Below are 12,405 nucleotides of genomic sequence, written 5' to 3'. Positions count from 1 at the left end.
GCAGCTCCTTCTGAGAGTGTCTTTCTAAGAACTGTTGTTGATGTTCTTTATAGCTTTAGGGAACACCCCAAAGGTGTACTTTAATGGATCAGGTTAGGTTCAAAGCATACATAAAGTTCAAATGACACAGTAACTGACAGTTCAAAGTCATGCAGATGTTTCAAGACTCTCTGTCTTTCAAAGATTTAAAGACATCTTCAGGTCTGTGACTGGCATCTCTAAAAGTTTCTTACTGTTACCTTCTCAATAGATCACTGGATGAAGACTTTGTCTACGGCCTGGAAAATGAACACTCAAAAATAAATTCAAAGCTTACAATTGCTCAAGAAATTTATTGATTTAAATATCAAGAGAAATGTTAGATTGCATCTATTAACCAGTAGCTCAGGTCAACAAAAAAATTATTACAGATTACTATTTGAGCTTCAACCAGTGCTAATCAGTTAAAATACAGGGCCTGGACTTCAGTGTGGGAGTCCACTGGCAACCACTGGCTAGTATATGGTTGCAGTAAAAAAAATTTTAAAAAAAGCCACGCACTTAAATGTATAGCCTACTCGAACCTCTATAGAGAGCTAAATATGATTTTAGTATTATTATCTGCCAGAGTCGGAATTAGTGTGTAGTTTTTTTTCCATTTTGCACTTTTGAGCTTACATATATCTTGTGATTTTCTTTCTCTTTGGTTGGGCCAACATGTTTTATATATCAAAAACAAGAGGGCGGCCAAAAATCTAACAACAAATCAGGCAAGACAAACCTATTGGGGAGTAAGTATAAAAAAATGACCGTGGTCTCTGTTAAGTGATTTAACAGAGACCACGCAGGTCGTCACAAAATGCATAAGTCACAAGCCCTGGCAAGTGTTTCACCTTTAGAACCTTACGTCTCCAGCATACATAGAACCAATTAAACATTCTTTAAGATAAAATGCAGCACCCTCCTAAGGATAACACTTCAAGAAGGCTTTCTCGTCCTAAACATGTGAACAATAATTACATATGCCAAGTCAATTTCATTTTTATACTACATTTAAAAGGGCAGTTGGCAGTTTTACATTAAATGTATCCAAAGAAAAAGTAAAACACAGACAAGCATAAAAAAATGAAAACCAAGCAAAAAGCACAACAATGATAAACAGCATGAAAATTGTGGGATAAAATTATAAAAGGAAAAAATGAAAAACAAAAAACAGAAACAGATAAAATCTAACAATAGAAAAACTTAAAATAAAGCAGTTGCAATACAGTGTTACATATACTTTGATATGAAGTTATCTTTATTGCTACCAGTTGTTTCAACTACACTACCAATTATGAGACAAATGTCTACATATGCTGGGAAATTACTGACATAAACAACTGTCTGATGATGCTGTTATAAAACCCACTGACAACATTCAAGAAACAAAGATCAGACATGGGTACAATGTAGCAAAGACAAAAAAAAATAACTGTAAAAGTAAAATTCCCAGCAAATTTACGTAATAATTAGTTACCTGCAGACGAATGCTCCTGAAAAAAGAAATGAAAAAAGCACACACACCGCAAGCTCTAATTAATAATGCCACCCTTAGCACACTACACTTTTTATTCCCTTTACACACTAATTGTCATGAGTTATGTATTGCTTTTTTCATACAACTTAAGAATCCAGGAGCTGCATTTTGAATCATTTACAGCTGAGAAAGATTATATACTATACCTCCCAAATCTAGGCAAAAACAACGACCACAGAGGAATCTTTGGATCAACAAAAAAAATATAATAAGAGACTGAAAGACCTCTTTTGAGATCAGAGATTGCAGTATGAATCAAAGAACTGTCTGCACTGTTATATTTGGTCATGCTGGACCTCTGCTGCCATCAAGAGGGGAAATCTAGGCTCAATGACATGATTTAATTCCACTTTCTTTTCTTTCAGATACTTTAAACGTTACAGTTTGAGGAATATGCTCTGACCAATTTGGTTTTCGCCTTAACAGTTATATTTAAGGTGTCACTTACTGCTCACATTTAGTTTATTAATTTGCTCCGTAACCAGTTCAGGGGAAAGAGATGGATTTGAGGGAGATGGTTGTCCCTGTTGAAACTGAGGCGTAGCAGGAGGGTATGCAGGTACTGAAGGTGATGTGAATCCTGGAACTGAAAACCCGTATGGAGCAGCACCTTGTGGCCACTGGTTAAAATTGCCACTTGTTATGTTTGCATGCTGAGCGGGATCTAGCAAGGGACAAGCATCTGATCCAGTGGGGAAGGCAAGGGAAGTGTAGTTGCTGTAACTTGGAGCCCAGGCTCTACTAGGTGGGTAAGGCCCCACAGCCTCACCAGGCTGAATGGCTGCAAATCTGTAAGGAATGATGACCAGTGGAAACACCACCTCTGGGTCAAAGGCAAAACTAATGTCCAGATATACCTGGGAAAAAGTCAGAGATTTAGAATCAAATCAGACTAAAGTAACAATCAAATTAAAAGTGCAATTTATAAAACTACCAATTTTGCTTTTTTAATTTGACATATAATTATTATTTGTTATGCTTTTTTATGCAGTGTCTTATATTCATAGTAGTTATTAATTATTTAAGAGGTTAAGACACACATTTTCTTTATCTGTTATTTACCTACAAACATTTACAACCAAAGTTCACCATGAAATCCCTGTGACATAGTTTTATACCTTTATCTGATATTCAACTGAGATGATATCACAGTTACGGAGGGTGGCGATGGCATCACTAGGAATCTTCAACTGGCAGGAGGCAGTTTGCTCTGAGTTTGGACGGATAGTGTCCCCGACCGCTTTGAACAGAGTCTCATCACAGGTTTTAGTCTTGCCATCGCATCTGTACACTATTTTCTGCTGAAGTTTGAATTTGGGCCTCGTGTTCTTGGAGGAAGAGTTACAGATTTTGGCAACAACAGATGAAGTTTCACCTGTCAAAAGCAAATATTAACAATAAGCTTCATTTTTTAATCTATTCACATTTGATTTTGTAAGTTGCAGATATTTTACCTGGAAAACAAACTCCTCTGCAAATGGTAGCAGACATCTGAACCTGTCCCTTAGAGAAAACACCGATGTCTTTACTCACTGAACGAGATTGTGGACACTGTAAAGAACCAGACAGACATTTTTTTCAATCAACTCAATTGTAATTCAGATGTCAAATTTATAACACATCATTGTAGTGTTTACCATTACTTGAGGAGTGTGTAGAAATGCCTTAGAAACAAACTTGATCTCTTTTTGTACTGCAGAAGGCAAACGCCAGCTCCTAGTTATCTTTGCTTCAACCACATAGACAATTTTTCCATGTTTCCCCTGGAAGGATGAAGGCATGTTCCTAAAAAAACAGAATCTAGTTATTTGTAAAAGCAAACTACAGCACGGTATTAATGCTTGAAGCCAGAAATTCCCACATACCCCTCTGGGATTTTAAGGCTGAATTTAAAAGTGTGGGCCCCTTGGGGAAGCGAAGTGCCTGCAAGAGAAATATGATTAAACTTTCCTGCAGAGACTTTTATAATGGCAGCACCTTCAAAAATAGTAAAAGAGAGTAAACGCGTTCTCAACGCTGCCATCATGATGTTTAGGATCAGATATAGAAATTGTGAGTTTTGCAACTAAGAAAAATTAATGTATTTACTCATTTGTAAATATGTGACCAGAAATTTCTTTAGATGATCTTCTACACTGTTAAAAAAAAAATCCTAGAAAAACAGTAATATTCCGGCAGCTGGGGCGCCAAAATAATACCAGAAAATAACAGAAAATAACGTTCTCATAAAAATACGGCTATTTTCAGTAATGACAATACAGTTTGTTGCCCTAATTTTACATGGGATTTTGCCTTTTTCAAGTGCTTTTAAACATTAAATTAGGAACATGTTAATGTGATTAAACAATGAAATTACCTATAAACAAGGTCAATGAATGTGGCAATATGAATAATAATACTTAAATGTACAGAAATATACAGTTAACAGTTGGTTTAAATAATAATGAATTGCATGCCCTGGGACAGACTGACAGAGGCGAGGCTGCCATATCGCACCATCGGCCCCTCCGGCCATCACCAGTAGGCGGTAGGTGAAGTGTCTTGACCAAGGACACAACGACCGAGAGTGTCCGAGCCGGGGCTCGAACAGGCAACCTTCTGATTACAAGGCAAACTGCCAACTCTTGAGCCACGATCGCCCTAAATAGCAACAATAATAATAATAATTAGTTGATGTAAAAAAAGTTTATGAGAATCATTTTATATATTTTTCCATAGCATTACATTTGAATTTAACAGTTCAATCTTTCAAATAACGGACACATATCTGTGAAATCATGATACATTTGTGAATGTATTTTAACAATCTAAATATGCATATGTACAGACAGATACATTTAAAAAAACAAGAAAATTTTGTTTTATTACATTACAGTGATTTTACGTTAATTTACATTTGAAATGTGAAATCACAGTCTATTTATGTAAATTTAATGATATTCTTAAATTTACATAAATATTTAAATTTATGATATTCTAGAAGAACAGAACAAAACTGTAAAATACACAGTAAAATACTTTTATATTATTATTATTATTACATTATTATTATTTATATTTTTTACAGTGTAACAGTGCGCTAATTTATATACAAAGATGTACTCTGTTCATTTCAATAATTACCTGCCAAACAACACAAATTAATGGCTAAGAAATGAGCACACCTGTTAATGAAGTTTGCTGGAGCAAGTCAGTTTAAGTGAATGTTTTACACATGCTTCTCTCTGGAAAGCATCTGGGAAACAAACAGTGCCAGTTAAAATATATGAGGAGGCTGAAGAAAAATCAATATGATTTAAGGATGTTGGAAAGAAACCGGCTGGACTTGTTCATGAATACGTTTCACTATCCTGCAAGAAGATTCTTCACTTTGAATCAATATGATTTGTCCAGATGAGGGCCGATTCATTACACACTATTTCACCCTGTAAACCCTATAAATCTATGCATAACAGCTGGCCTGTATGATGTGCAGCAGAAACTCAAGCATTCATTATTTATAGTCAGACCCTAAGCTCCCCGTGTGTTAATTAACTAACACTCTCCGCATCGCCCTTGTTTTTTTTCTTTCTGCAGGATGTGTGAAGCTGTAGGAACTTATTATAGTTGATATTACTCAGACATTATAAATGATTAGATTCAGACGTTAATCTGACACACTATCACGGTCACACTAAGAGCTGTATTTTGGCAAACAGTTCAATAGTTCCATCCAACAGTTCATGGATGGGTCCGGTAGAGAGAGGTTTAAGAAAGAAAGAAAATACTTGAAAATCGCTGTGTTTCCTCACTGCTGGAAAAAAAAAGGCATGCATGGGCACTTTAATGATTTGTGGATCTCTGCAACTAGAAAACAAAACACAGTTCACTTCAGTTGTTGCCGAGAAGCAGAAAAAGATCTCAGGGCTGGATAAAGTCAAAGTTTCCAAACTGCGCTCATGACATTAAACCCACACGCCTGTAATTTGTCTAATAAGATAACATCCCCTGAAAACCCCCACAAGTCTGCAGCACCACAAATCCCTTTCATGTAGTTCTTTGTCTCTCAGATCTGTAGTATTCGACATTGACATGTATGTCAAACTGCAAAGGTTAATGTGAATTAAATACCATAAGTGTTTTAAATTTATGTCTGGACATTAATATATGTTATATCAACTGTAATATGTTCCTATAGCCTCACACAGACTGAGGAAAGGAGGAAAAAAAGAATGATGTGCGCAATTGGGCACACGGCACTGTTACTTCATCAACGCACGGCAATCTCTGATGGTAAACAATGTTCGTTTTTGGGGTTTTTTCTTTTCTTTATCTTCTTCTCCACTCCGACTAAGTCAACAGTTGCACAAACTTCAGGTTTACGTGGGGAAATAAATCAGCCCTCTTCTGGATGGGTTCTGCCTCCAACTGAGCACAAAAGCATCAGAATTCAAACTTCATTTTAGAATAAGTAAATAAGTGAAGAATTGTGAAAGAATTTGTGTGTGTGTGTACCTTTCTATACCCACTGTTATGATCCAATGTTGTCAGTGTTTTGTTTTATGCGTGACTCCTCCCACCAGAGGATGGCTGTGGGTTTTTTCCCCTTTCTCTCTTAGGAGGTGGACACCTGGGCGTGCCTGCTGAGTAGTTGGGTGGAGTCTGTTCCTGTCCTTGGATTGGATAATTGGCTAATCACCTCCAGTATTTAACTACCAGATGACAGCCACCTGGCCCCCCCTCTCTACTAACCTCCACCATCCAACAAAGAGCATGTGTTTTTGAGTTGTTGTTTCATAGTGTCTTTGCCCATTGATTTGCAGTATAGCCGTGTGTGTGACTGGCGTTAGTATCTTAATTTTGTAAATAGCTGTAAATAGATTTGTAAAATAGCAAATGTGTATTTTGTTCACCTTGTATATATTTGTCACTGCAGCAGCCTAGTAGGCGTGAGAAGCCATTTTTGTTTGAGTTTTCTCCTGTTTTTCATTTAGAAAGTTAGGTAAGTGAATTGTCTTTTGTTTGGTTTTCATTTGTGTAGGAAAGTATAGGGACCATTAGGGAGTTTTGTTTGTTATTTTTGGCACTGCTCACTGCTGAAGCAAATAAATGGCTGCTTAGCACTTTAAAAAGATATTGTTGTTTGTGTTCTTGCTTGGGTGGTGTGTGAGTGGGCCAACTTCTTGTTGCGTTCAATACTCGCCTAGACTAAGAACGTAACACCACAAATTAGAAAACAAAACACCACAGACTGTCACGGTTAATATACCTCAGGAGGCAGAACCAGTGGTTTAATGCCTGGTTCTTCCAGCTATTTCAAAGATGCTTGTATGTCCAAATGGTCCTGCTAGGAATGGCACAGTAACAACCTGTGTTAAAAATTTTCAACCCCATCACTCACAAGGAGGAGTTTTTAACATGCTGAGTGTTGGAGCCTTGCCAGTCAAAAAATATGTAAATGATGAAAATTTTCAGTTGGGTTTTTTTTCCCAACATTTACAGCAATATCTCTTTCTGGGATTTGATAATCAAAAAATATTGAAATTAGGGGAAGTTTACCATGGAATTAACAGCAGTGATAACTGTTTTTACTGAGAAGGAAGTTGAAGTACCAGGAAAGACCTGACACAAGCAGGAAGAGAACAAGCAACCTCCATATTGAGAGGGCTGACCCCAACCCTGCCCATAGCTAAACCCTACATTGTGTCAAGGGACTATCTGCAAAGTGCAAGACCCAAAGTAAAAGGCTAAATAAATATTTATTAACTTTGCTCTCAGAAATAATAATAAAAAAAAAAAAATCATTGATGCAGTCCATTTATTCATCTATCCACCCATCCATCCAGCTTGTACAAGAGGAAGGGGGCTGGAGTCTATTTCAATTGCTGCAGGGCGGGAGGGTCTGTACCAGTGCTACCATTTAATAAAGCTGGTTATTTTTTATCTGGAAAATTACTGAATAATGCCAAATGCCAAAAGTGTTTTACTATGCAAAAAAGTTCACAGATCAACGGTCTCCAGTTTACCTTCCTACAACACTTAATGTTCCATATAACCACTCCACTAGTTGCTTTGCCAGCTGCCGTTGTTGTGCCAAAAAGTGATCATCAGCAAAAAAGTGATTAGGGGTATTTGTCAAAAAATTATTGTGGGAATATAAACAGTTATTAAGTGACTTGTTGACATATAATTTGTCATAAATATGTCAAACATATCTCGTGTGAATCATAAAAGTCATTCTGAGCCAGAAAAGATGTTTGAATCACAAGGTAGGAGCCACAATCTATTTTTGGCAAAATGACTGTCGCACATCTTTTATTTATCTTGTAAAAAGTGTCACTGACATTAAAATGTGTTTTCAAGAGGGATCTGCCCAAGAAGGCATGAGAAATTATAACAAATACAAAAACACATTTTTCCAATCATACTTTAAGTGACCAAAATGGACTAGCTTGACACAGAGTCATAAAGACTCTTGCAAAATAAGTACTTTCTTTATTTCATAGACGAGCAAGGCTGGATTGGTGGTGGTGGTGGTGTGTGGGGTGGGGGGGGGCTCTCCAATTTAACTGTTGATGCATGCTTAATTGTCCAGATACGAGCAATATCTGTGATATGCAATTTAAGCTTGCGAGTCTCCCTTTACCTCACAGGAGTCACAGTTATGATAAATGTATACCACTGGATTGCGAGTGGCAACCTTTATGAGAGTAGTTGTTGCAGATAACACATCAAAGCTACTTTCCCACTCTAAGTTGACAGTTACACAAACTTCAGGTTTACGTGGGGAAATAAATCAGCCCTCTTCTGGATGAGTCCTGCCTCCAATTGAGCACTCGGATATATTGATAACTCATGTATAAAGTCTATGAAAAACGTCAGAATTCAAAATCATTTCAGAATAAGTAAATAATTTAAGAGTAAGGGAAGAATATGTGTGTTTACAATTCTATACACACATATAAGGAAAACAAAACACCACAGCTTGTCACGGGTTAGCCAAGAAAAGCAGATAATAGAAAAAATGACAATAGACTCAAGAAGTACAGAGCAGAAGTGAAGAAGCCAAGATGAAGGATATAGTAAGGAAAGCACTATTTATACACACGAGGTAATCATGTCATGGGACAGAAGGAGGTGACATGACAAACCTATAAGCAATTAAGACAATCAAAAAAAGATGAGAATTAAATGTAGTCAGATAAAGGATTTAAATATACAAGAATTACTTAGGATAAAACTCCAAAGGACTCAAAAACTCTGAGAAAAGACCAGTGAACATGACAAAAACACTATATTCCTTCATGAGGACTTAAATGGCAACGAAAAGTCCTGCTAGGAATGGTACAATAACAACCTGCGTTCAGGTTTTAAATGCATGAACCTCTTACCTCCAGCATTTTCTGCAACTAGAAATTCCTTCACTTTGAAATATCTCCGGTGACTATGATACAGTTCCGTTTCCTCTCCAGTCTTTTCGGTCCACTTTACGATAGCGTCTCCCTTGGCTTTCACGAAAATGCTCTTGACTTTGACGTCTTTGGTCAGTCGGAAACTAACTGTGCCCACTATAGTATCTCCTTCAGAAAAAGCACCATCTTCGTTGATTGCCTCGTGAGTCATTTTAAAGTCTTTTATCCGTGACATTTCAGAGCTGTAAGTGAAATGCTTTTCTCAGCACAGATGAACTGATCAGACGGGCAGATCAAAAAATTTCAACCCCATCACTCAAAATGAGGAGTTTTTAACACGCTGAGTGTTGGAGCCTTGCCAGTCAAAAAAAAATATGTAAACGATGGAAATTTTCAGTTGTTGTTTTTTTTCGACGTTTACAGCAATGTCTCTTTCTGGGATTTGATAATCAAAAAATATTGAAATTAGGGGAAGTTTACCACGGAATTAACAGCAGTGATAACTGTTTTTACTGAGAAAGAAGTTGAAGTACCAGGAAAGACCTGACAAAAGCAGGAAGAGAACAAGCAACTTCCACATTTAGAAAGCGAACCCCAATGCTGCCCATAGCTAAACCTATGGCGTTATTTTTGTGCCACTATTCTGAGGGCATGTAAAAAAATTTGAGCGCACGTAAAAAAAGTTTGCAGGTGCAAGTGTTGCATTTTGAGGAGAAATTTATTTTGAGCGAAGAAAAGCTAAATTTGAGTGAACAAAATTCATTGCTAAGTGCAAAAAATGTATTTCAGTGTTTGCTATTATCTGTACACACACACACACACTAGCAGCCCCTCTCGCTCAGTTTTTGCATTTGTGCTTGCTCGCAATGTAATGCTTGCGCTCTCAACATTTCTGCCAGTGCGCTCAACTTTTTCTGTACACCATTCTATAGGGCTTTGGAGTTGACGTCACGCCGCAGTGCATTGTGGGATCGCGGCGCCATGTCAGAAGGCCACAAATTTAAAACAAACACACAAACACATAATGTGTTTGTGTGTGCACCCTGGGGCGCCTCTGTCAGTGCGTCCCAGGGTGGCTGTGGCTACAATGTAGCTTGCCATCACCAGTGTGTGAATGTGTGTGTGAATGGGTGGATGACTGGATATGTAAAGCGCTTTGGGGTCCTTAGGGACTATTAAAGCGCTATATAAATACAGGCCATTTACCATTTACCATAATACAAATCAATAAAACAAACATTAAAAGTCCAGTGGCGTCCGCCACAGTATAAAAGTCACTAAAAGTTAAAATCCAGCCAATTGGAGCGGGCAAGGAAAAACCCGGCGGCGTCCTCGCCGTCCAGTCAGCATTTCCCCTCCAGCGTGCTGGAAGAGAGGGGCAGCGACAGTCACTACTCTTATAGTGGCTACAGTTTATTAGAGTGGGATAAGTCGCGAGACTTACCCCGGATGGGCAGAGCTCTTAACTCTGCCCGCCGCTTTCCTGTAGCACGCCAATCGGCACCAGCCCGTCTCGCCGTGGGAGGTAGGGCGCTGTCCCGCTGCCACTGATTTCCCACCTTAGCGTGATCTGGCCTCCAGTTATTCCAGCAGCAGAACAGCTCCCTCCGCTTCTCTGCTCGCTGGCGTCATATGCTCTCCCACGTCCTGCACGCCAATCTTCACCAACCTCCCTGCGTCTCTGAGCACTCTCACCAACGCCAACTTGCGGCCGTCACTCCTATTTCGCCATCCCTGCTGCCTGTCTCTCAAGCCTCCCCTCAAGCCTGCTCTCAGCGGTCTGGCAGGCCCTCTTATTGGCCTCCGGGATCTCGCAGGTGTGTCAGGTTCATAATCGGGGAGGGGCGGAGTCTTTCCAGGACAAGTCACCAATAAATACCATAAAAACATGCAATAAAACTCATAAAAATAAAACACTGTACAATATTAAAATATTAAAACACAGCAAAACATGCACAATAAAAAACCCTAGGTAACTTGTCCATTTCCACCCCGTGACAGGTGCAAGATTTGGCCGTTTTTAAGCCTCCACGTTGTGAGTACATTGACCATATGACCAAGATACAGCCAGAGGTTGCACATAACATTGACTTCTCCTCAGCAGCTGCCCTAAAAATTGCTCTAGATGAACGATTCACGATTGATGCCAGCTGTGCGTTGCCAGGTAAATAGTTTGCATTTCATGTGTATGTACTTACTAAGTACATGTGAACAGATCTTGAATAAAAAAAAATAAACATACTTTTCTTTTCTGTTTTATTGAAACCACTTCACAGAAAGTACAATTATTTACAATGAACTGTACATGCAACGCAGCAGTTTTATGAATATTCAACAAGAGCAAGTTTCAATTGGCCCTGGTTTGACAACCACACTGGGGCACATATTCACCAAAACACATTACACCTTAACAATCTTATCAAGCAGTGTTGTGTCTTCACCTTCGCCTTCACATGATATGAGTAATCGGATTGGCATGGTAGTGTGTAGCACTTTGAACTTGTTACGCAAACTACCTATTACTCGCTCAGCATGAATTCTCAGGTGGGCAATTGCTCTCGTTTCTTCAACGTCCCTTGCATCAAGTTGACAGTAGCCTTTTGTAAACGCAGGAATCTTGACCTCTGCACACATCATTCTTACAGCATCTCTGATGTCAAAGCCTCTGGGTGTAATCCCGATGAGGTATTTTATAGTGTGTGTACCCTTATAATGAGAGTGTGATCGTGTGATCTAATGTTGCAACCGACAACACAGCACGTACGAACCATAGCTGACGCTTCCGTGTGCTGTGTTTGGCCTACTGTCATGGCGGGAGGGGGCGTGGCCAAAGCCCTATTTGTGCCACAAAACCAGCCAATCACAGACTTGGATGCAAAAAAATCTGATTGGTTGTTTTCGTCTCCAATCAGCTCGAAATGACAAAATGCAATATCCCAGAATCTATTTCATCCAAAACTCAAACGAGGCAGTGGCGGAAGAACGCAGAGTGGCGGAGTTTGAAATATTACTCTTTCTGGGTCACAAAATAAACTTTTAAGATTTTTTCATGCAAGAATGGTGCTGTGTAAACTTCAAATATCTGCTCGATTTTTTTGAGACAGCACATATTTGCATAAGTGCTTTAATGTTTTCGGAGATGCCTGTTACCTGCCAGCTGACCGCATAGCTGTACTGGCCATTGGGCATACCGGGCATCTGCCCGGTGGGCCGATGGTGATTTTTCATTTTTATGTTTGTTTTTGTAACGGTATAAACAATGAAAGGTGGTGGATTAGCCAATTGGTCATAATCAACTCTGGGCTGGACCAATTACAATACATCCGTATTGAGGGGAGAAGGAACGTGATTCGCCCCGTACTTCAGCTAGAATGAAAAAGACACAAAGCTGGAGTTATTCTGTCTTTACGCTGTCAGCTGCCTCTTCTTCTCTCATTCTCTCCCCTCCCTCTCCTG

At 38.9% G+C, this 12,405-nt stretch overlaps 1 protein-coding gene across 1 annotated transcript; it reads right to left on the bottom strand.

Annotated features, from left to right (window-relative positions):
- Positions 1 to 247: 247 nt before the first annotated feature.
- LOC109204559 (arrestin domain-containing protein 3-like) lies at positions 248 to 9,219 on the bottom strand. Its single transcript, XM_025911971.1, has 6 exons — positions 8,929 to 9,219; positions 3,424 to 3,481; positions 3,196 to 3,343; positions 3,013 to 3,109; positions 2,677 to 2,933; positions 248 to 2,415 (listed from the first exon to the last, which is right to left on the bottom strand). The coding sequence occupies exons 1-6, from the start codon at positions 9,182 to 9,184 to the stop codon at positions 1,999 to 2,001; spliced, it is 1,233 nt and encodes a 410-aa protein (XP_025767756.1). The 5' UTR covers positions 9,185 to 9,219; the 3' UTR covers positions 248 to 1,998.
- Positions 9,220 to 12,405: the final 3,186 nt, after the last annotated feature.

Source organism: Oreochromis niloticus, linkage group LG12 (assembly GCF_001858045.2).
Source record: "Oreochromis niloticus isolate F11D_XX linkage group LG12, O_niloticus_UMD_NMBU, whole genome shotgun sequence".
Taxonomy (NCBI): Eukaryota; Metazoa; Chordata; class Actinopteri; order Cichliformes; family Cichlidae; genus Oreochromis; species Oreochromis niloticus.
Note: the sequence above shows the minus strand (reverse complement) of the source record. Positions and strands in the feature narration are given on the sequence as shown.